The sequence below is a fragment of the Sus scrofa genome, chromosome 6 (genome assembly GCF_000003025.6).
Source record: "Sus scrofa isolate TJ Tabasco breed Duroc chromosome 6, Sscrofa11.1, whole genome shotgun sequence".
NCBI lineage: Eukaryota > Metazoa > Chordata > Mammalia > Artiodactyla > Suidae > Sus > Sus scrofa.
The window spans coordinates 37,770,477-37,796,234 of NC_010448.4; the positions used below are offsets into that span (position 1 = coordinate 37,770,477).

General features: G+C 40.0%; 1 protein-coding gene across 2 annotated transcripts in view; it reads left to right on the top strand.

The window, feature by feature from the left end:
• LOC100626752 (UPF0547 protein C16orf87 homolog) overlaps positions 14,023 to 25,758 on the top strand; it is a 33,409-nt gene continuing 21,673 nt past the window's right edge. Inside the window, exons 1-2 of one of the 2 annotated variants that reach the window (XM_003355829.4) lie at positions 14,023 to 14,421; positions 21,043 to 21,139. In XM_003355829.4, coding sequence (XP_003355877.4) covers positions 14,356 to 14,421; positions 21,043 to 21,139 — 163 coding nt within the window. In that variant the 5' untranslated portion in view covers positions 14,023 to 14,355. The remainder of the gene's footprint in view (positions 14,422 to 21,042; positions 21,140 to 25,758) is intronic. The other variant, XM_021094241.1, reaches the window with a different exon arrangement.

Here is a 25,758-nt window from a genome sequence, read left to right on the forward strand (position 1 = left end):
GACTAAACATGTTACTAAACAACCAATGGGTCACTGAAGAAAAACAGAAATATAGATCATTGGAAAAGAGTAGAAAGCCCAGAATCAAACCCACACACCTATGGTCAACTAATCTATGACAAAGGAGGCAAGAAAATACAGTGGAGAAAAGACAGTCCCTTCAATAAGTGGTGTTGAGAAAACTGGACAGCTACATGTAAAAGAATGAATTCAGAACACTTGCTAACATCACACACAAAAATAAACTCAAAATAGATTAAAGACCTAATATAAGACCAGATGCTATAAAACTCAGAGGAAAACATAGGCTAAACACTCTCTGACAGCAACCACAGCAATATCTTCTCAGATCCACCTCCTAGAGTAAGGACAATAAAAACAAAAGTAAACAGATGGGACATAATTAAACTTAAAAGTCTTTTCACAGAAAAGGAAAACCTAAACAAAACAAAAAGACAGCCTACAGAATGGGAGAAAATATTTTCAAATGAATCGACTGACAAGGGGTTAGTCTTCAAAATGTACAAACACCTCCTACACGTCAATATCAAAAAACCCAAACAACCCCATCAAAAAATGGGCAGAAGAGCTACAGACAATTCTCCAGAGAAGGCATACAGATGGCCAAAAAACACATGAAAAGATGTTCAGCATAACTACTTATTAGAGAAATGCAAATCAAAACTAATATGAGGTACTACCTTGCACCAGCCAGAATGGCTATCATCAAAAATTCTACCAACAATAAATGCTGGAGAGGGTGTGGAGAAAAGGGAACCCTCTTACCCTGTTGGTGGGAATATAAATTGGTACCACTACTGTGGAAAACAGTATGGAGATCCTCAGAAAACTAAAAGTAGAATTACCGTTTGATCCGACAATCCCACTCCTGGGCGTCTATCCAGAGAAAACCATGACTTGAAAAGATACATGGACCCCAGTGTTTACTGCAGCACTGTATACAATAGCCAAGACATGGAAACAACCTAAATGTCCATCTACAGAGGAGTGGCTAAAGAAGATGTGGTACATATATACAATGGCATATTACTCAGCCATAAAAAGGAATGAAATAATGGCATTTGCAGCAACATGGATGGATCTAGAAATTATCATGCTAAGTGAAGTTACTCAGACAGTAAGACACAAATGTCACATCAATCACTTACATTTGTAGTCTAAAGGATACAATGAACTTATTTGCAGAACAGAAAGTGACTCACAGACTTTGAAAGACTTACCAAAGGAGACAGGTTGTGGGGGGAGGATTGGGCTGGGGGTTTGGGATGGGAATGTTGTAAAATCAGGTTGTGATGATGGTTGTACAACTATAAATATAATAAAATTCATTGATTTTTTTTTAATTGAGGGACAAAGTTCTAGGCATGAACAGAAAACTGACAAAAAATAAGCCATAAGTGTGACTCTCAGGTATATGAAACACATGTTCAAATTCACTCATAGTTAGAGAAATGCAAATTAGAACAGTACCTGTCAGTGGCAAAAATTTAAAAATATGACAGTATTCTTTGTTAGGGAAGCTGTGGGCAAACAGGTGTTCTCATACATTGCTGGTGAAAATACAAATTGTTATTGGCAATACCTAAAAATACTACATAGATATTTATTTACCTTTTGACCTAGCAAGACCATTTCTGGGACTCTACCATGAAGATACACCTCCAACAGTATGAAAATACTTGTAGGCAGATATTCACTGCAGCATTGTATGTAACTGCAAAATATTGGACACAGACAATCTAAGTGCTGAAATATAACAAAGTAATTCACCTGTGGTGTATTGATACAATGGAATGGAACTATTAAAAAAAAAGAATTAAGGATGATACCTATCAACCGAGAGAGTGTTTTCCAGAATATACAGTTAAGTGAGAAAAGTAAAATACAGGAGTATAGTACACTACCTTTTATGTAAAAAAGGAGATACAAGACAATCTACATGTATTTGTTCATTTGTGCAAAATTAGTTTCTGGAGGTTAAACCAGAAAATGAAGCGATTGGTAACCTATAGGGGGGTAGGTGGGAAAGGGGTGAAAGGAAATGGAGAAATGGGAACTGGGTAGCAGGAATGAGGAAGGAGTGACATTGAAGAGGATGAGGAAGAAAAGAACTAACGCACGTAATCTTGGAAAATATCTTGACTGGATACTGTGATTTAAATGGTAAAAACATGAGAACTGTGCCTTTTGGTGCAATCTAGTCAGTAAATGTATTTCTCACAGGAGTATAGATTAGCAATTCTGAAACTGCTTTGTGTGTATAACCTAACCGAACAAATAGGTAAGAATTTTTAGATAATAAGAACTGGGTTTCTCATAAATAAGGAAAAGAGGAGGCTAAAATAAACCCTGTAGGGTTGGAATGGAATGAGATATCACTATATGTGTGGATTAGAATGTACACATGTATTTCCTAACTCTCTCCACTGAGAGCGACTAGAAGTGATGACACCTCAGCAGTAATAAATGAATCTAGCATCCAATTTTTTACTTCTAAGTATGATTCTCCAGTAAAAGGAACCAGGGCTCTTGGGAGAGGTGGTCGATTCTAGGACTGAGATGGGGGAAAGGTGCCTGGAACATCTTGAGGTGTGATAGATAATAACAAAATGCTTATTTAAAAAAAATTTTAAGTATAGTTGATTGACAGTGTTGTGCCAATTTCTGCTGTACCGCATAGCGAACCAGTCATACTACATATGTATATATATATATATATATATATACACACACACACACAAATTCTTTTTCAAAATGCTTTTTTTTTAAAAAAGAACAGGGGGAATATTTATATGGGAGCCACCTTAATGGAGTTCCTAATAGCCAAAACTGGAACAATTTGAGCAAAAGAAATAATGATTTCATTTGATTACCATCTGTAGAGTAATAAAGTAAATATCCATGAGCCCATACTGATATAAATTTTAAAATGAGGGGAGGAGTTCCTGCGGTGGCTCAGTAGTAGTGAACCTGACTAGTATCCATGAGGATGTAGGTTCCATCCCTGGCCTTGCTCAGTGGGTTAAGGATTCAGCATTGCTGTAAGCTGTGGTGTAGGTTGCTACATGCGGTTCGGATCCGCATTGTTGTGGCTGTGGTGCAGGCCAGCAACTGTAGCTCTGATTCAACCCCTAGCCTGCGAACCTCCATATGCTGCAAGTACGGACCTAAAAAGCATTATTAAAAAAAAAAAAAAAAAAAAAAAAAAAAAAAAAAAAAAAAAAAGGAGTTCCCGTCGTGGCGCAGTGGTTAACGAATCTGACTAGGAACCATGAGGTTGCGGGTTCGGTCCCTGCCCTTGCTCAGTGGGTTAACGATCCGGCATTGCCGTGAGCTGTGGTGTAGGTAGGTTGCAGACGCGGCTCGGATCCCGCGTTGCTGTGGCTCTGGCGTAGGCCAGCGGCTACAGCTCCGATTCGACCCCTATCCTGGGAACTTCCATATGCCGAGGGAGCGGCCCAAAGAAATAGCAAAAAGACAAAAAAAAAAAAAAAAAAAAAAAAGGATGGTTCTTCCTTATAATACAATTTCAATTAATAACTGTGGAAGAATTGCAAGGAGTAGAAAATAAGCATTAGCTAAACAGTAATTGTTGCAGACAAGATGCACTGATGGGTAATAAAATAAATGAGTGAAAATTTGAGGGGAAATAAAAATTTTGTATTGATGCTAAGTATCTCCCCCAAGATCTTCATTAACTACAAAGGGAAAGATAGTAACTTAATAGGGATGAATCCTGCCAGAATTTACCTTATTCAGTGATGAAAGTGAACATCACAATAATAAAACATATTATTGACATCATGGAACCCATGACAATATGCACTAAAAAGGATACATCCCTTCTGTGTATCCTTGTCAAAAATACATAACCTTAGTCAGTCTATAAGAAAACATCAGCCAGACACAAATGAGCTACATTTGCAAAATGATGTATCAGTATTCTTCAAAAGAGTCAAGGTCATGAAAGGTTAAGGGAAGACTGAGGCTCTGGCAGAGACTGGAAGAGGCTAAGGAGGCATGACAACTAAATATAATGTGAGATTTTTCTTTCTCAAATGGCCTATTCTTGGATTCTATTCTATGTTTTCTGTTTGAACATTTAAGGCATGTTTTAAAATATCTTACTTTAACTTGTCTTAAAATGTCTGTTTCAGTTTGTTCCATTATTTGTATGTAGTTCTGAGATATGAATTCTATTCCTGTGTCCCTTCACCCCTGTGGCTTTGAGGTCTACCCTCCCTTCCTTGTGCATTTGAGAGAGTCTCTCTTCGGATTTAACTTTGTATTAAAATAAGGTGTTTTTTTTTTGTTGTTGTTGTTTGTTTGTTTTTTGAGTGCGTGACAATGTATTATTAGGTTTGTAACTGTATTTATTTATTTATTTTCTTTTTAGGGCCACACCTGTGGCACATGGAAGTTTCCCGGCTAGGAGTCAAATCTGACCCGCATCTGTGACCTTTGCCACAGCTTTCAGCAACGTGGGATCCTTAACCCACTGAGTGAGGCTACAGATCTAATTTGCATCCGCACAGATATTAGTTGGGTTCTTAACCCACTGAGCCACAACAGTAACTCCCAAGTTTTTTTTTTTTTTTTTTTTTTTAATCTTAAGTTACAATTTGTTTGAAGTGGAAGATGGACTTCTTACATCAATTAAACCTACTGTATTGATAGGAAAACTCTCCCCTAGTTCTATTCCATTAAGGAACAACGGGTTAGCTCCTTTCAGTATATTAGGGACTAAAATAAAGCTACTCACTTTCCTAGTATTTTTCTTAGAGTTACTACGTATATATATATATATATATATTTTTTTTTTTTTTGAAAACAATATTTTAGGATTGAGGTCAGATTTTTTTCTTTTGTAATAGAAGATTAATTATCAACTTATTTGAAGTAGCTTAAGTTAGAATTTAGGTGACAGCAATCATTAGCCAATACACTTTCTACATCACCATTTTGGAAGCAGGGGTGGGGAGGGAGGGAGGGCGGAAAAGTTGCTATGGAGGAATATGTACTGAAATTAAAGCTGCTGAAAAAGAAACCTCCCTGTTTCCCCCCAAACACTGTGCACATCTGGCTTCTGTAAATTAAAAAAGAACCCTTTTGGAGTTCCCGTCATGGCGCAGCAGAAATGAATCCGACTAGGAAACATGAGGTTGTGGGTTTGATCCCTGGCCTCGCTCAGTGGGTTGGGGATCTGGCATTGCCGTGAGCTGTGGTGTAGGTCGCAGACGCGACTTGGATCCGGATCCCGCGTTGCTGTGGCTCTGACATAGGCAGGCAGCTACAACTCCAACTGGACCCCTAGCCTGGGAACCTCCATATGCTGTGAGTGCAGCCCTAAAATGACAAAAAACAAACAAACAAAAAAACAAAACCCAATAAATAAATAAATAAAAAAGAACCCTTTAGATGGTTTAGGGAACATGTATGTGATGGCTGTAGTTTTAAAAAATGCAGTAGGTAGTGAACTCTAGTGCTAGTTAGAATACATGACTGCAGGTGGAGGGGGGACGGTGAGGGATGCAAACTTAGAAAAACTGTTCTCTCACATCCCTAAAATACATTATTTTATTCATGTACACACAATTAAGTATGAGGCCAAGAGGAGTGAAATAGAGGTGAAAGAAGATCAATTCTATAGTAAACAAGGATTTAGAAAACATGAAGAGGTCATGAAGTAGCAATTTTTCAGATCATATTAGACAGGGAAGAGGAAGACCTAAAAATACTTATGTCAGAAGATATAAGAAACAGGCATTTGTCAACCCACTATGGGAGACTCTTTCTCCAAGCATTTAATTGATCTGAGATCTTACTTTGATAGTACCGAGAAATTGTTTAGTAGGTATTGAGTTCCTGGATTTAAAAGCAATACTTGTATTTTAGTTCAGAAGCATTTCTTCCATAGTAGATGCTGATAAAATTATTGAAAATTGTGTTCCTCTTGGAAAGCCAAAAAATTTAAAAGTATCATTCACCTGATATAAACAGATAGCAGCAGAGTACAGTGATAAAAGCATGTATTCTCCAAATAAAGTTGGTGATATTTGACCAGTTGAAACTTGATCATGATTGGTAAAGTTGATATCAAGTCTATTTTCAGTTGTGTTTAATATTTGTAATGATATTATGCTATTCAGTTTCCTTTAATTATTGAGTTTTTATTCTTTTCTCCACAGAAATGAACAATACCATGTCTTTGAAAGATTTATGAATACTTTTTTTTTATATGAATTTAAACTAGGACATAGTGCAGCCATGGCAAGCAGAAACATCAATTCTGTCTTTGGAGAAGGCTCTGTCAGTGAAAGGACCATCTGATGGTGGTTTGAAAAATTTCGATCTGGGGATCTGAGTCTGAAATATGAGCCTCGAGGAAGACCCAAATCTGTTTTAAAAGAAGATCAGTTGAGAGCCATAGCGGAAGCTAACCCCAAAACAGCAATTTGAGGTCTGGCCGCAGACTTAGGAGTTTCTGCTATAACAGTTCCTCGATACTTGGCTGCAATAGGAAAGGTGAAAAAACTGGACAAGTGGGTAGGTACCACACCAGTTGATGGATGGTCATAAACTCAGATGGTTAAAGATTCGCTCATCTCTTAAGATTTGAAAGAACAGGGAGACCTGTTTTGGAGAGGATCGTAATGAAATCAAAAGTGATCTGGCCAATGGCTGGATGTTGATGAAGTTCCTGAACATGTGTTAAAATTAGCATTGCAAGGTCCTCCTGTTGTGGCACAGTGGGTTACGAACCTAACTAGTACCTCTGAGGATGCTGGTTCGATCCCTGGCCTCTCTCATTGGGTTAAGGATCCACTGTTGCTGTGAGCTGTGGTGTAGTTCGAAGACACAGCTCAGATCTGGCATTCCTGTGGCCGTGACACAGGCCTGCAGCTGCAGTGCCAATTCGACCCCTATCCTGGGAACTTCCATATACCACAGGTGCAGCCCTGAAAAGAAGAAAAAAAAAATCACTGCAATCAAAAAAGGTTCTGGTAACTTCTGGTGTTCTGCAGAGAGTGTTTCATTATTGCTTCTTAAGCCAGGTAAAACTAACAGTAGTATCTTATTGTCAGATGCTTGAAATTATGTATCAAAAGTTGATCTAGGAGTTCCCGTGGTGGTGCAGTGGTTAATGAATCCGACTAGGAACCATGAGGTTGCGGGTTCGGTCCCTGCCCTTGCTCAGTGGGTTGACGATCTGGCGTTGCCGTGAGCTGTGATGTAGATTGCAGACGCGGCTCGGATCCCGCGTTGCTGTGGCTCTGGCATAGGCCGGTGGGTATAGCTCCGATTGGACTCCTAGCCTGGGAACCTCCATATGCCGCGGGAGTGGCCCAAGAAATAGCAAAAAGACAAAAAAAAAAAATTGATCTAAAAGACCTCTGGTTAGCAGACATGGCCCTCTACTTTTCCACCACAACATGTGACCACAGAAATCGCAAACCACCATAGGGAAGTTAACTGAATTGACCTAAAAAATTTTGCCTTACTTGACGTTTTTTCAACTGATTTCCACCTTTTCTGTTATTTGGAACTCTTTCTATGAAACAAACCTTTCTCCAATTGAGATGCAGTAATTAGAGGATTTGAATAAATGTTACAAATGCCAAATTTTATAAATATGGCGTATATCATTTAATATTTCGGGAAGTTTACCACTTGGGGAAAGCAATGACGACATTGCATATTTTGGTTGAATAAAGCTTTTCTTTAAAAATTTTTTTTTCTTTTTCTCAAAAATATATTTTCATTTGACTATAAAAAGGCAGTTTCATGTGGGTCAACTTGATACCTTCCCAGATGCTGAAAGAACATGAAGGCTGAAAGGTACCTAAGACACTGGTCAACTTCAAGCTGCTCCTGAGTTTTGGGTTTCTTCACTGGAGGAAGGTGGAAAAACCCAGAGTATCTATGTATATAATGGGTACTTAGGAGTCAACCATGCAAAGGTCTGGGCAAAGTGAATTTCAGGGAAATAAAGCTGCTTCATTGGAGTTCCCGTTGTGGCTCAGTGGTTAACGAATCCGACTAGGAGCCATGAGGTTGCAGGTTCAATCCCTGTCCTTGCTCAGTGGGTAAGGATCCGACATTGCCGTGAGCTGTGGTGTAGGTTGCTGAGGTGGCTCGGATCCCGCGTTGCTGTGGCTCTGGCATAGGCCAGTGGCTACAGCTCCGATTTGACTCCTAGCCTGGGAACTTCCATATGCAGCGGGAGCAGCCCAAGAAATGGTAAAAAGACGAAAAAAAAAAAAAAAAAAAAAAGGCTTCACCAGAGGCTCTAAGGATCTCAGAAAATATTTTTTGTCTAAAGAAAGGAGAGCATGTTCTAACACTAAAAGCCACACACATGCAGCTCAGCGGTGCTTTTGGATAATAATAGTGATTCTGTCACACAGAGCCAGTCCTTTCTTGCATACATATTCCATTCTCTCCATTGCTTTGAAAAAGGAGGAACTATAGAAACTTAGAACTCTTTAGGAGCTATACTGGGTTTTCAAGGAAAATGATAAATTTTATATACACTAAGACCTCCCAAGCATCACAACGCTCTTGTTTTCCTTTCCCAAAGAAGAAATAAAAGGTTTAAAAGGCCCCTTGGTAGAAACTTTGGTTAGTTTGAGTGTCAGAGGAGTGGCGATGGAGGCTGCTACCTCTCATCACTATCCCCTACCCCCTGTGTCAGGAACTTGGGTTGTAACTACAAAAGGGATGCAAAATGGCTTTGAATGGTCATTTTGGTTTCTCAAGTACATAACACCTATTATTAAAGAAATTCCTGCTTGGTCTAATTGCTTATTGTGAGACTGGAGCACCTCTAGCCACTTGAACAGCACACAAAAGATTTTGAGCGAAGTCAGAAGTAGCATTGAAAGATAGTGGAAGGTGGACCTTCCAGCACCCATCCTCAGTGTGCTGGATTCTCTCTTCCTCTTTCTGTTGGTGCTTCAACCACAACAGCCTCTTTTCACTTCCTTTTAACCTCAGCTAATTTGCCCATGCTTTCTTTATGGCTGAATATTTGCTATTCCCCTTTTCCTCATTAAATCTGCCCATCATCCAGGAAGTCTTCCCTGATTGCCCTAACCTACCACAGGTCAGATCCCCTTGTCAGTGGCCTTAGAACCCCAGTAAAGTACCTTCATGACGATAGGTTCCCAGGAGGATGGAGACAGACCCCCACTCCCCGAATGTGACTGTTGACCTTGGAGACCTGCTGTGGACATGGGTACAGCCCAGCACAAGATCTACACCCTTTCCCAGAATGTGGAGCATAGATTAACCACCCATAAGGAGTCACTGCCCTCTGTCACAGGACTCGACCATCTACCCCTCCCTTGACCTTCCCCTCCTCCTCCTTCTTCACTGTTCCTGATACAAGTTCCCACCATGAATTCTAGCCACAGATTCCCACCACAGATCCTTTAAAAACCCAGCACCTCCTCACAGTCAGGGCTGGCACCATCTTGAGCTCAGCCCATGCCCTCTGATGCCTCCATAAATCTCTTTTGCTTTAGCAACTAGGCCTTTCGCATTCCTCCCTCAGCAAAACTAACACATAATTGTGACCACAGTAGTTATGTGTTTATTTGTAAAACAGTATGTGTTTGTATGAGAGTCATAAGAGCAGGAACTTAGTTGTGCTCACAAGATCATACCTCGTATAAGTATTCAATGAATGAATAAGTGTCAGGGCCAGTATCATCCACTCTATAAAAAACCTTTGTTTTGGAATCAGTGTAAGTATGGAGTATGTTTGACAGCAGATAATTGAAAACTTAATGGACAATGGTTTAAAAAGTAGGTTTTGTTTCCCATAATTTATGAAAATTTTCAAACATACAAAATGTTTGAATTTTGTAGTGGGTAACTGTATGACCAGCTAGATTGTACCATTGACATTTCACTAGCCTATATTTGCTTTATAACTTATCTACCCTTGTAGCCATTTTTTAAAAAAATTTATTTCAGTGTAAGTTGTGAGCATAAGCACACTTCACCGTAAATACTTCAGCATATATATCACTACCTAGAGTTCATTTTTTTTTAATTCGTTTGTTTTTTAGGGCCGCATCTGTGGCATATGGAGGTTCCCAGGCTAAGGGTCTAATCGGAGCTGTAGCCGCCAGCGAACGCCACAGCCACAGCAACGTCAGATTGGAGCTGCATCTGCGACCTACACTACAGCTCATGGCACCGTTGGATCCTTAACATACTGAGCGAAGCCAGGGATCGAACCTGCAACCTCATGGTTACTAGTTGGATTTGTTTCTGCTGAGCCATGATGGGAACTCCTAAAGTTCAATATTTGCTTAAGGTTCTTGTTGAGGTAAAATTTAGATTCAATAAAATGCCCAAATCTTAAGTGTACTTTTCAATACATTTTGACAAATGCAAACATTTGTGTAACACAACCCCTATTAAGATACAAACAATCACTGTCAGTCCAGAAAGTTCCCTCATACCCTTGTTCATTTAATCCCCACCCTTATCCCCAAGAGGTAAACACTGCTCTGATTTTTTTCTATCATGGAATAGTTTTGCTGTTCTAGAACTGCATAGAAAAGGAATTACAGTTATGTGTTCTTTTGTGTAAGGCTTTTTTACTAAACACAATATTTTTGAGATTCATCCATTTTGTTGTATGTATCACTAATTTGTTCCTTTTAAAAGCTGATTCATATTCTATCAAGTGATTATGGTACAATTTATTTAATGTATTTGATAGACATTTGTATATTTATCCCGCCTTTTTTTTTTTTTTTTTTTGTCTTTTTAGGGCTACACCCGCAGCATATGGAAGTTCCCAGGATAGGACTCAAATAGGAGCTGCAGCTGCCAGCCTGAGCCTCAGCCAGAGCAACTTGAGAGCTGAGCCATGTCTGTGACTTATAGCACAGCTCATGGCAACGCCAGATCCTTAATCCACTGAGCAAAGCCAAGGATTGAACCCACGTCCTCATGGATACTAGTCGGGTTTGTTTCTGCTGAGCCACAACGGGAACTCCCAGTTGCCGTGTTTCAAGGCAGGTCTGTGAAGAGCCCATGTGATAGGGACAGGGGCCTGCCAACAATCAGATGAGTGAGCTTAGAATTGGATCGCCCCCCTTGGACACTCAGATGAGATTGCAGAACCACACCTGCATTCCCTATGCATCGAAACCGAGATATATTGTTTTAAGCTACTAATTTCAGGGGTAATTTGTTATGTAATGATAGCTAATAGGACACCTTATTGTCTCATTGTCATAAGATGGCTGCTCTACCTTGAGGGCCTCCTGTTCATGCTCCAAAAAGAAAAGTGTGAAAGGCAAAGGACGAAGAGGTTGTATTTTGCTTTGTTTTTGACATGAATCGCTTTGTTTTTATCAGAATTCAGAGCTTTTCCAAAAATTCCACTCAGCAGACTTTGGTTTATATTTTATTGGCCAGAGATAATACCATATGACCACTCTTGGTTAGAAAATGGCTAGAGGAGTTCCCCTCGTGGCTCAGCGGTTAGCAAACCTGACTAATATCCATGAGGACTTGGGTTCCATCCCTGGCCTCACTCAGGAGGTTAAGGATCTGGCGTTGCTGTGAGCTGGTGGTGTAGGTTGCAGACGTGGCTCGGATCTGCATTGCTGTGGCTGTGGCGTAGGCCGGTGGCTACAGTTCTGATTGGATCCCTAGCCAGGGAACCTCCATATGCCATGGATATGGCCCTAAAAGACAAAAAGACACACATACACACAAAAGAAGATGGCTAGAGGGAAGGGGTGACCTGGATGGAATCTGGCATATTAACCATTTCAAAACCTCCATATAAAGACTTCTTTTAACACCCACACCAGCCAAATGGCCTTCTGGGGAGACTTCCATAAAAAGGACCTGGTCCACTGAGATTTTCAGAAAATTCTTCAGGGCCAGGTTTGTAGGCCCTGGTTCCCCATTCATACCCACACCATTTCTAAGGAAAAGTGAAGTACTACCTTCCTCTGCTACTTCTATCCCTCCATGCCTTTGAGAGTCATCCTGGGAACGTCCATGGCCACACCTCTCCCCCAGAAAAACAGCTTCTCAAATTTTGCTTAATATTATGGGCTTAATGGATTTTTAAATTTTTTATTTATTATTATTATTTATTTATTTTTATGGCTGCATAGGGAAGTTCCTGGGCCAGGGATTGAATCCAAGCTGCAGCTACAACCTACACCAGAGCTGCAGTGACACCAGATCCTTTAACTTACCGTGCCAACGGGTATTGAGTCCCAGCCTCTGCAGCAACCCAAGCCAAGTTGGATTTTTAACCCACTGTAAGAACTCCTGGCCTTCATATTTTTAAAATCCCACTCATTTTTTTCTTTATTGTCCATCCTCTCCCCTGTGCCTTAGGTCCAATACTAGGTCTAATACCTGAGGCATTTTGCTGGCCTAATCTTTATTAACATCTAATATAATCCATTATTTCCCATCTTAAAACCCTTACTGCCCCATTGGCTTCATCCTGAGTTATGATAGCAAACTCCTTCCCATGGCAGCAAAGACCTTGCTGCATAGCTAGACATGGCCCACCTTTCCGGCCTTAGCTTTTTGCCCTGTGCTCAGTGTACACACAACACCAAAATGCTGAACTCTCTCCCTTTGCTTACACTGTCCCATCTGCCTGATAGGTTCTCACCTTTGGTTGGGCAACTCCACCTGACATACTTAGGGATTTGGTTTTGGAGATAACTTCTAGAAAGCCTTCTGGGACCACCAACTCCCCCAACAGTGGGTCAGGGCACTTCCGAAGTGAGCTGTGTACAAATCCTTCTCCCTTTTGTGAGGGAAAAGGTCATACTAGGTTGACCTAGTGGAAAATTCAAATAATGCAATAGGATACGGAATATGTCTTCCTCCTCTCCCTGCCCTCCAGTTCCTTTATATGCAATATTACCATATTATTTTTGCACAATTTTAAACAAGATGTTCTATACTTTGCTTTTTCAATTAACACTATTTTGGAGATCATTATATCACTTCATGTAGAACTATCTTATTCTTTTGAAGAGCTGCCATGATACTCTCTTGTATTCATACCTTAATTTGCCCAAGTAATTCGCTGACTGACACCCGGGCTGCTTCTGATTTTTCTCTGACAAGCAATGCTGCAAAGTGAAATATCTTTGCACAAATGCATCTGGACACAGGTGGAGAATATCTTTTTTTAAAATTCTTAGGAGTGGGATTGCAAGATCAAAGGTGAGGTGGATTTTAAATTTTGATACAACACTCTAAATAGTCTACCGATATACTCTTTCCAGCAACAACCCAATGCCCCTGTATTCTAATGTTAGGCCGTCTACACCTCCAAGTTGCGTGGTTTTTTTTTTGTTTTTTTGTTTTTTTTTTTCCCCCTTGGCTTTTTCAGGGCCTCTCTTGAGGCACATGGACGTTTCCAGGCTAGGGGTCCAATCGGAGCTGTAGCCACTGGTCTACACCACAGCCACAGCAATGCCAGATCTGAGCTGCATCTGCAACCTACACCACAGCTCACGGCAACGCCCAATCCTTAATCCACTGAGCAAGGCCAGGGATCGAACCTGTGTCCTCATGGATATTAGTCGTTTCTGCTGAGCCATGACGGGAACTCCTAGATTGCGTGTTTGTGTTTGAGGGCAGGCATCTCCTATTCACATTTGTTTGGCAGAACTGGCCTTCAATAGCTATTTGACTTAACTTTGATACCTCGCAGCGCGAGCCCAAGGCTGGCATACAGTAGACTCATCAGATGTCTATTACGATCCCTCAATGATTAGACCTACTGAAGCTTATCAAATGCCCATCTGTGCTAAGAGCTTAACCTTCTACCTGCTCTTCACTCTCACGTGCTCCTTTCTCGGGGGAGGGGGCGTGCTCAGCACCACGACAACTCCTACTTGGACAGTCGTTGGTCGAGCCCAACGCCCGTTACGACCGAGCCCCGCCCAAACCACGCCCCCACGCCGGCCGTCGGGCCGAGAGAGGGCGTGTCCATTGTCCCGCCGGACGATCCAGACAGTCTCCTCTCGTGAGAATCTGAGGATCCGGACGCACTCAGGGACCCGAGCGGTGTGGGTGGGCGCTTGTTCCGTGGTCACCCGGAGCCGGCGCACGCCGCGCCCCGCCCCCTCTACACGCAGGCTCCGTGCGAGTGCACGCACGCGCCCGCGCGCGCACCCGCTATAGCCTCGGTCTGGCCTGCGGGGACCCGGCGCGCGGAGGCCGGGCCACTGAGGTACGAGGGGCGGAGCCCGAGCCGCCGCCGCTGCAGCCACCGCCACCGCCGCCGCCGTCGCCACCGCCGCTGCCGCCAGAAGGAGCATGTCTGCAACTCGAGCCAAGAAAGTGAAGATGGCCACCAAATCATGCCCGGAATGCGACCAACAGGTGGGCTCCGGGGGCCGGCCATGAGGGCCAGCGGGGCGAGTGCGTGCGGGCGGGCTGCGGTTGTCGGCGGCCGTTGGCTGTGGAGAGGCCGCTTGGCCGGGGTCCCGGCGGCAGAGCGAGTGGGTCGGTCCTTGGGCTCGGTGGCCACGGTGGGAGTCCGGAACCGGCCGGGCCGAGCAGAGGGGTTGCTGGGGAAACGTCCGCGGCCGCATCCCGGCCGGTGCCCACCTGGCGGCGGTCAGACGGGGCGAGGGTCTTGCTCTGTAGTCGGGCCACGCGAGGGGGGCGTGGGTTTGTCGTGAGCTGACGGGGCGCCCTGTCCGGACTCTCCCTGAGTCGCCAGGCCGGCTCCGGTGACAGCGGCAGGAGTGAGGGGTCAGTGGCCCAAGTGGGCGGAGCACAGCCCCTTCAGCCCCCTGCTGCCCCGACGAGAATACCCGATGTGCCCCCCGACTCGGAGTCCGGGCTCCTGGCTCCGAAATCCCCCTCCTGCCACGCAGTGTTGCTTTGTTCCCCTTTCATTTATATACCCTGGACCCCGCAAAACTCCCCACCGCGACCAGGGCTCATGCTTGAATGTGACAAAGGGGTTGCAATGTAATAGTTTTTAAGTTTTGGCTTAGCTATATTTATTATATTTTTGACGCGAATAATTGTGGTTCTTTTCTATACGTTGTTTTAAATGGAACGTTATTGAATAACGCCCCTTTGAAGCCCTTCCTTTTGGGGAGCTCCTCACTTCCCCCCATCTGCCGCGGTAGTCACTGTTAAAAAAATTGGCATTTCTGCTTCCAGATCTCCTAAAAAACATGTAGGTGGTTTTATGAATTTTAAATGACTGCTTTCTACACCATTTTTTAATGGTGTCATAGTTGTAATTATTAAAAATCTCGTTTTAGTGTTTTAGTTTAAGCGTGCCTCATTTTTTTTTTAGCGGAATAATACACCTTCTTCTAAACGTTACAAACTAATGAGTTAAAACTCGGTTAAGAGCATTAGTGCCTTTATTTCATGCCAACATGCTGATCTGGGTGTGTTTTTTTCTTTTCCACTGAAAGAATTTTTTCAAAATGACTACCTCTCTCCTCCCCCTTCCTTTTTCTTTCTTTCTTGCTGCTTTTTTTTTTTTTTTTAAATCAAGAGCAATTTGAAATGGCTGAAGACTTAAAATAAGCTGATTTCAGTGCATTCTTTAAGAAACTAGCTTAAAGGTTGATCAAACATTTTAACAGAAAATGTTGCATGTTTTGTTCAGTATCTCTTATAGGCAGTGGTAGATATGCTGATCAGAGGAAGGCTGTGCAAGGAGAATTACAATTTATTGATCTTATGAGTTTATTGAATATGCAGTATAAAAACAGTTTAGTATGTTTTTCAAAGTAGAGTTAAATTTCGATTCTTACCAATAAACTAAATTTACTAAATTCTGAAAAAAATTGGACTTTTTAAGTCTCCTTGCAGATTATTTCAGTATTTAAATTATTTCCATTTGTTCCAATTAATTGTGCAGAAGTATAAATTTTACATGGTATGCATTATGCATTCCAGTTTCTGTGGGGCACCAGTTTTTACAAATCCTGACCTTGTTGTACTTGGCAAGTAACCTTTTGGGAAAAAAATAACCTGTTTTTAAACAAAATGTGAACAGCGTTTTCTTTGGGAAAAAAATCACATTAGTTTTGTTGTTACACAACCATCTCTCCAGCTGCCATAACAGAATATCATAGATTGGATGGCTCAAACAGCAGTAATTTATTTTCTCACAGTTCTGGAGGCTAGACATCCCAAGATCCTGGGAGAAGGGAGAGCTTTCTGGTATCTTTTTTTTCTAAGGACACTAATCCTGTCATGAGGGCCCCACCCTCATGATCTCATCTAAACCTAATTATCTCCTCTCCAGATACCATCACATTGGGAGTTTGGGGTTCCCATCTGAATTCGTTGCTGGGGTGTGGGGGATGGTGGGAGAGCAGAGGCACAGTTCAGCCCATAGCAAGCTACAACATAATTTAAAGTGTTGGTTTGTGGTGTTCTTTATTTTAAATACTTAAGAGAATATAACATGTATGCGGACTAATTCAGAATTTTAGTGAGAGATTTTTTTTTTTGTCTTTTCGAGTGCTGCACCCGCGGCATATGGAGGTTCCTAGGCTAGGGGTCTAATTGGAGCTGTAGCTGCTGGCCTATTCCAGAGCCACAGCAATGCCAGATCTGAGCCGAATCTGCAACCTCCACCGTCTGCAATGCTGGATCCTTAACCCACTGAACGAGGCCAGAGATCCAACTGCAACCTCATGGTTCCTAGTTGGATTCGTTTCCACTGTGCCACTATGGGAACTCCTTGAGTGATTCTTAAAAGGAATTTATCTTTTACTAAAAGTAACTAAATGAAAGAAAATGATAGATTAATTTTAGCTTTCTAATTATTTGAAAATAGAAGTTTCTTATAAATGAAAAAGAATTATAATCCAGAAATCCAGTTTTTAAAAAACAGTAGAATGCTGCTGTTATTCTGAATTGCTTGATGAGTATTAAATTATTGCTGTACAGCAGAAATTTACAGAACATTGTGAATCAACTATAATAAATTTTTTTAATTTAAAAAATATTAAATTATAATTTAGATATAGTTTATAAGCAGAAATGTAAAATCTTTAAAGTTTGAGAAGATTGCACCAATTGACTAGATATTCAAATGTTTGTGTGTATAAGTTTAAAAACAGGTACAGAGATCAGCAAGTAAGAGACCTAGATTTTCAATTGCTTTATAACATCCCCTTTTTTATGTCTCTACTGAAAATACAGTTCTGAAACATCTAAACCACAATACTTTTCATTTTCAAAGGTTTCACATCCACTAACTCAAATTACTGAGCCATTTTGAGTGTAGTAGTAGTCAAGATTCTTACTATTTTTCTGTTTTTTTTTTTTTTTTTTTTTTTTTTTTTTTTTTTTTTTTTTTTTGTCTTTTTGCCATTTCTAGGGCCGCTCCCGCGGCATATGGAGGTTCCCGGGCTAGGGGTCGAATCGGAGCTGTAGCCTCCGGCCTACGCCAGAGCCACAGCAACGCGGGATCCAAGCCGAGTCTGCAACCTACACCACAGCTCACAGCAACGCCGGATCGTTAACCCACTGAGCAAGGGCAGGGACCAAACCCGCAACCTCATGGTTCCTAGTCGGATTCGTTAACCACTGCGCCACGACGGGAACTCCCTTACTATTTTTCTGGTATCTTTTGTGTATGATTCTGTTTTTGCCTTTAAAAAAACCAGATCAGCTTCTTTCCCTCCATTTATAGGAAATTTTTGTTTATGTGACATTTAGCAAGTGTGTCTGCTATAGATTACGTTCTTGCAGCAAAGAGTATAAATGGATTTTCTGTAATGTGTTTATTTTTGAGCTTTTTAAAGTCAGTGAAACAGTATAGGACCAGGATTTTGTTTTCTGCAGCTTTTTTTTTTTTTAAACCTGTTTTACTTGTAAAACATGCAAACAATCTAAATACTTGATTTTCAAGGAATAAATTGCTGTACAAGAAACCGTCAGTAAACAAAACTTAGAAGTTTTTTTCTGACATTTTAAAATCCTGAAAGTTAGAGTTCCCTGGTAGCATTCCTTTTTGTCACTGCTGTGGCTTGGTTCGATCCCTGGCCTGGGAATTTCCACATGCCATGGGTGAGGCCAAAAAAATCAAAAAAACAACACCAAACAAAAGAATCTTAAAACAATTAAAATTCTTGAAAGTTATAACATTAGAACTTTCATTACTATTTTTGGCATTACAACTGAAATTTAAAGGAAGTTTATAATTAAAGTTAGTATATTTTACTCTTTTGTACTGATATTTACATTTAATACTCTTGAAATTTATTTTTTAAATCCCCATATAAAATTAGGTTCTAATTTGTATTCTTTTAGTAACATAACATTTATTGAAAAGAAATCTTTGTTATGAGGAACAGCGTTATATGTTAATTACTATATGACCACATGTATCCTGGAAAAATTTTTCAAATTAAAATATTTATTTTAAAAAAATAAGGGAAGTTTAAGTGTTTTCTTAAAATTTAAATTATACAATAATATAAAGGGATTAATATTACTGAAATTGTCCACCCTTTAATAATTCTTTTTACAGAGTCTGTGGAGGTGTTTTTTTTTTTTTTTTTTTTGTGGATGGTGTAGAGGGAAGGACTCCAGTTTAAGAAACACTTTCGGGTGATGTTAGCTCAGGAGCATGAATGGTTCTTGAGCATAAGACTTTCATTAAGGGATGTAAAATAGTCTATCAGTTGCATTAGTCATCCCAAAGCCAAATGTACATTTCTCATCTAACTCTAACACTCTATTTAATTCTGGATATGGGTTGATAAATTTTTTTTGACTTAAATTTCAACTTACTGAGTTTCAGTAGCTGAGAGAAAATAGTCGTTGAGTAGCAAAGGAGCTGTTGAATAAGAACATGCTTGTGTTTTTTGGATAGCATTAACTTAAAACAATTTATATTAATGTGGATGCCTTTAATGATGTGTTTAAGTGTAAAGGAAATGAGTCAGTAACTTTGAGCTTGGTTTCTGTAAGATGTGAAATTTTTAAAATGATAAAACATACCTATTTTGGGCAGATTTTACACTACTAAGAAATGCAACATTACATTTTCTGTCATGGTTTAAAAGAATCTTACTACATTCTTGATAAAGCAAGCTGTTAGACATATCTGGAGTTTGATTATTTTTGTAGGATTCATTGTTATTTTTCATAAATACAAACTAGAATTCTTCAGCATTTTTATACAAAGAGAAGGAATTCAGCCAAAATTCTAATCTAGTTTATGATTATTTAGATCAAATATTCTAGATTATAAATCATTCTGTACATGTGTATGTATGGATGAAAGCTTTACAATTGTAACTAAACTTTTACATAAGCAGAACTGTAGGCAAATGGAATTTATTTTACAAAGGGAATTAGTTTTTTGACTATAATTATTCTGTGAGTACTTTTTGTTGAGATTAATTTTTGGTTTTTGGTGAAAGTGTCTTTCTTTAGTCCAAGATCATTAAGGTTAATATTATTGAAACAGGGAGTTACCATCGTGGCTCAGCAATAGTGAACCCAACTAGCATCCATGAGGATGCGGGTTCAATCCCTGGCTTTGCTCAGTGGGTTAAGGATCCAGTGCCGTGAACTGTGGTATAGGTCTGTGGTGTAGGTTGCAGATGCGTCTCGGATCTGGCAGATGCGGCTCAGATCTGGCCTTGCTGTGGCCAGCAGCTGCAGCTCTTATTCTTCGACCCCTGGCCTGGGAAACTCCATGTGCTGCAGGTGTGGCCACAAAAAGCAAAAGCAAAAAAAAAAAAAAAAAAAGAAAAGTAGTGAAACAGCTATGGAGAGAAATCTAAAACTTTTTTCAGTGCTTTTCAGTAACATTTGGCTTTAAAAATATTTATAGACTTGAAATGGAGAAAGAAGCCACTTTGTTGAAATAGTTTATGTATGTATGTATGTATTTATTTATTTATTGTCTTTTTGCTATTTCTTTGGGCCGCTCCCGCGGCATATGGAGGTTCCCAGGCTAGGGGTTGAATCGAAGCTGCAGCTACCGGCCTACGCCAGAGGCACAGCAACGCGGGATCCGAGCTGCATCTGCAACCTACACCACAGCTCATGGCAACGCCGGGTCATTAACCCACTGAGCAAGGGCAGGGACCGAACCCGCAACCTCATGGTTCCTAGCCGGATTCGTTAACCAATGCGCCACGACAGGAACTCCGTAGTTTATGTATTTAGAAACAGAAGCCTGAAGAGCATAAGTGTTAGCCAACGTCCTTCCTGGAGCTGAGACTATAAGATCCTAGGTATCAACTCCTACCTTGCCCAACACTCTCTTTTGTTTGTACCATACTTTTGTCCCTCAAACTTGTAAACTATTTTTTTTGTTGGTGGTAATTGGCATCTTACCCCTTCGTGTTGGAACTTGGGTTGTTTTCAGTTCTTTTTTGAAATATTCCAGTGGGGGCCTCATAATGTTATGTTGGGATTACTTTCATGACTTCCAACCATGCCCCCTTTTCCAATTTATTCTATATAAACTTCTATCAAACTAATAGTTTAGGAAATGCTATGATTTTTCCCATGTATTTTCCTTGGCTTTGACTCTGTTATGGTTTTCTATTGTTCATTCACATTGACATGTTCATCAAGCATTTACTATAATTATGGTATTGTAATGCATTAGTAGAATGTGGAGAAGTAGAGGACACAATACCCATCTCATATAATTTTTTTTTTTTTAGGGCTGCACCAGAGGCATATGTAAGTTACCAGGCTAGGGGTTGAGTTGGAGCTGTAGCTGCTGGCCACAGCTCACAGCAACGCCGGATCCTTAACCCACTGATCAAGGCCAGGGATCAAACCACATCCTCATGGCTACTAGTTGGCTTCATTACTGCTGTGCCACAATGGGAACTCCTCATATAATTTGTTTTAAGGAGGTAGGGTTTAAATCCATGATTCCTACTTCAAGTAATTTATCATTCAGTTCAGGAGACTACATAAACATTGAGAAGTTTAACAACAGAAAAACAATAATAATTTATTGTTTCCTTTCTTTCTCTGCAGGTTCCTGTTGCATGTAAATCATGTCCCTGTGGTTACATATTTATTAGCAGAAAACTTTTAAATGCAAAACACCCAGAAAAATCATCATCTACTACAGGTAATTCTGAGTTTGCTACATTTTTTTTTAGCTTTTTGATGGAGAAATAAAATTCTTGTGAATTTACTTTTCAGTTTTTGTTGAAGTTAAAGATTAAAATCTATCGAAGTATGTGGTGTTTTTTTTTGCTTTTTAGGGCCACACCCATGGCATATGGAGGTTCCCAGGCTAGCAGTCTAATCAGAGCTGTAGCTGGTAGCCTAAGCCACAACCACAGCAACACAGGATCCGAGCCAGGTCTGCCACCTACACCACAGCTCATGGCAATACTGGATCCTTAACCCACTGAGTGAGGACCAGGGATCGAACCTGCATCCTCATGGATGCTAGTCAAATTTGTTAACCGCTGAGCCATGATGGGAACTCCAGAATATATGTTTTTTTATTTTTGGAGGATGGAGAGCCATTAAAGGGAGTGACCTATTCTAATTTTTAAAAATTAAAAAAAAAATGTATAGTAAAGGTATAATTGACATTCAATAAATTGTGCATATTTAAAGTATATGTTTTAAGTGTTGTCATATGTTTATATCAGTTAATCAGGAAAATGAACATGTCCATCATTCCCATAAGTTTCCTAGCTCCCTTTTGTAATCTTTCCTCTTCTTGTTCCCTCCCCCCACATAATCACTGATTTGCTTTCTGGTACTGTTTTAGAACTTTACTTTATATGAAAGGAGTCATACAGTATGTACTTTTTTTGCCTAGCTTCTTTCACTGAGTGAGCATAATTTAAGATTCGGCCATATTATTGTGTATGTCAGTAAGAATTCATTCCTTTTTATTCCTTAGTATTTCTTTGTGTGGATCCGCCACAGTTGGTTTATTTGTTCACTGGTTGACGGACACTTGGGTTTTTTCCCCCTCATAGTGCTGGTAAAATTTGTAACAACTTTAAAGTTTTTTGTGTTTTTTTTTTTAAATTAGTGACTGAAAAAATATGACCTGATTTTGGTGTGAATATAATTTTTAAACGTTGATTATTTTTTGTAATTCTCTGATATAGAATATCTAAAAAATGTCTAGTTCAAATTTTATTTTCCTATTAATGTAGACAGATTGGATTTATTCAGTGGATATATTTTTTAAAAGGTGAAATTTTATTTGTTCTTTCTATAAAATCAGAGCTTTGTACATTCCTGATCCCCAAATAAGAGTAGATTGATTACAAAATTATATATGAGATGCTAGACACTGTTCTAAGCTTTAGGCCTAAAGAAATGAATGAATCTGTTATCAAGGCAGGTTCACTCCAGAGCTGGCTTCATTCTTGTGGGCAGGAAATAAATAGTGAACAAATAAGCAGGGAGAATATAAAGCTGTGATAAATGTGCTGCAGTGTGTAACTAGAAAGCTACTTTTGATTGAATGGTTGGAGGCTTCTCTGAGAGGTGACATTTAAGCTGAGGCTGAATAGGGTAACCATGAAAAGACCAGGAAGGAGACCATTCTTGACAGCTGAAATAGCAAATGGAAAAATTCTAGGATTGTTAAAAGTTTGGTATATTTTAGGAACAAAAAGGCCAGTGTGGTTGCAGTGTAGACAGTAGGACCAACAGAGTGAGATGAGGCCAGAAGGATACACAGGGCCAGATTATTTAGGGCTTTGTAAGCCAGAATAAGGTTTTGGATTTTGTTCTTATAATGTGAAGAGAAACTATCTCTAGGATGTGGGATGAGGTGAGGGAGAGGTGGCATGCTTTGATTTGCCTTTTAGAAAGATCATTCTGACTGCTCTCTGGAAAACAGTTTGTGGGGTTACAAGGTGGAAGTGAGCTATTGCAGTATGTTAACTGAATGAGGATGCCGAGTTAGAGTGGTTATAGTAGGAGATGATTCAAGAGTTATTTATATTTATGTCTTTGAGAGGTCTGTTTATCCTAGGTCTACAGAGAAGTGAGAGGAAAGCTGTTTAATTCTGTTTCTGTCTCTGTTTGAGTTTGCTCTCTTTCAACATAAGAATGGACTTACTGTTAATTTATTAGTTCTTAAAAGCTGTTCCTGGATTGGTCAGTAGAGAGCTTGTTAAACATGGATTCCTATTTCTTATTCCTTAAGAGTCTGATTCGGGCATGGGAATCCTGGAATGATTCATTCAGATTTGCTGAGGTGGAATGTCAACTCGGTTCTGCGTCTCCAAAATGACTAAGACATGGTCCATGCTGTTAGTAAGACAAGTTATGTTTTTTTTTTTAATTTGAGAAATATTCTTGAGCCCCTCCTATATACCTATGATTAAGGTGAGGAATGAGGTAAGGAAGAAACCCAGTGAGGAGATAGAGAAAAGGGACAGATGCTACAAGTGTTAAGGAGCTAGAATCATTTGAAGGAGAAGGAAGACTTTAGAATGACTCCCAGATTTCTGACTTGGGTTACTGATTAGAAGGGGAATATAAAGATGAAGACAAGTTTTGAGGGAAAGATTAAGTTAGGTTTGGATATAGTTGTGAAATACCATTCATGTGGATTTTTGTTTTTTTTCCCCGTTGGACATATAGTCTGAAGCTGAGGGAATAGCTTCAGCTAGAGATAAAGGTTTTGAACCAGCAATGAATAGATGGTTGTTGATGTCATGGAAATGGATGAGCTGGTGCTACGGGGTCTTTAGGATTGGAAGAGAAAGCAGTTGAGGGACTGAACTCTGGCATACTCCAATCTTTTCTCTTTTCTTTTCTTTTCTTTTCTTCTCTTTTCTTTTCTTCTTTCCTTTCCTTTCCTTTCCTTTCCTTTCCTTTCCTTTCCTTTCCTTTCCTTTCCTTTCCATTCCTTTCCTTTCCTTTCCTTTCCTTTCCTTTCCTTTCCTTTCCTTTCCTTTCCTTTCTTTCCTTTCTTTTCTTTCTTTCTGCTTTTTAGAGCTGCGCTTGTGGCATATGGAAATTCCCAGGCTAGGGGTCAAATTAGAGCTACAGCTGCCAGCCTGTGCCACAGCCACAGCAACATGGGGTCTGAGCCGTGTCTGTGACCTATACCACAGCTCACGGCAACGCTACCCGACTCACTAAGCAAGGCCAGGGATTGAACCCACATCCTCATGGATACTAGTTGGATTTGTTTCCACTGTGCCGCAACAGGAACTCCTGACAGACTTTGGTCTTAAAGTCTGGGTAGGAGGTCCTGTCAGCTGTGGAGAGCAACAGAGGGTGATTGTCAGCATACATAGGTCGGAGTGATGAGTAAAAAGCAGTTCATTATTATTTTACATTTGGAGTTTCCTAAGGTTCTGTTGTTTAATAAGAGTAGCCTTATGACCTTGAAGTGAAGATGAAACATTGAAGCCTAGAAATCCTAGGGAGGAGGAAGAAGAACCAGCAAAAGAAACAGAAAGAATAAAAAGGATAGAGAAAAATCAGGGTAGACTGTGCTGTAGAACCAAAGGAAGAAAGAGTTTTAAGAGAGCCTGTAAAGCAGTTTGCTATAGTACGGACATCAGGGTTGGAAGATCTTGCTTCAGATTCAGATTCCAGTTTGGTCATTTTTTTAACCTCCACGAGCAGCTACTGTTTACTTGCGTATACATATATTTATAGTACCCACCTTGAGGATTGAAGTTGAGATGAAGTTCATATGAAAATGTCTAACATTAAAGAAAGCTTGGCATGTTACAGGTTCTCAGTAAATACTCATTTTTACAGTTAAGCTTCTTAAAAGTAAGATTTACCTTGGGTAGCCTGTAGTTTGTAGGAAATTGAGAAGAGTATGATTTTTAAAATGTCCACATTTTATCAAGTACTTGATGAATGTTGTCAGTGGGTTCTAGAATATTTCAGTTTTAATTAGAGAATTTGTAGAAGAAATGAAATTGATATATATTATATATCTGGAAAGATAAATTCACTAATAATCTAGAAAGAAATGCTGTTGAAATAAAAGACCATTCTTTTTGTCCACATTCTGACAAAAATTTAAAAGATTTCTAAATGCTTTGTTTTTTTCCTTTTATGGCTGCATCTGTGGCATATGGAAGTTCCCAGGCTAGGGGTCGAATGGGAGCTGCAGCTGAGACAGCATGGCAGCACCAGATCCAAGCCGCATCTTTGACCCATGCTGCAACTTATGGCAACTCTGGATCCTTCACCCACTAAGATAGGCCAGAGATTGAACCCGTGTCTTTACGGAGACTAAGTTGGATCCTTAACCCACTGAGCCACAGTAGGAACTCCCTAAGTACTTTTATAATTATGGCAAAATGAGTACTTTCCTTCTAGTGGTGAGAGTGTAAATTGGCTTGCCTTTTCGGAGAGCACTCTGACAGTAGTTAAAACTTTTAAATTTGTATAACCTAGAATCTAGACTTCTTTATCAATTGATATGTAGCCTAGAGATATAATTGTATATAATACACAATAAAATATTTACTAGGATTTTCAGCCAGCATTGTAATAGCAAAAAGTTAAGCCTGTTATCATCACTAGGGAATGGGTAATTAAGTAGGGTACATCTTTTAGGGAAGGCATATGTGCTAATTATGAGCTCCTGGGTTTTTTTTTTTTTTTTTTTTTAAAGATTCCAAACGTAAGTGAGATTGTATGATATTTGTCTTTCTGTGTTTTATTTCACATAGCATACTGCCCTCAAGGTCCATCCATGTTGTCACAAACGGCAAGATTTCATTTTTTTTT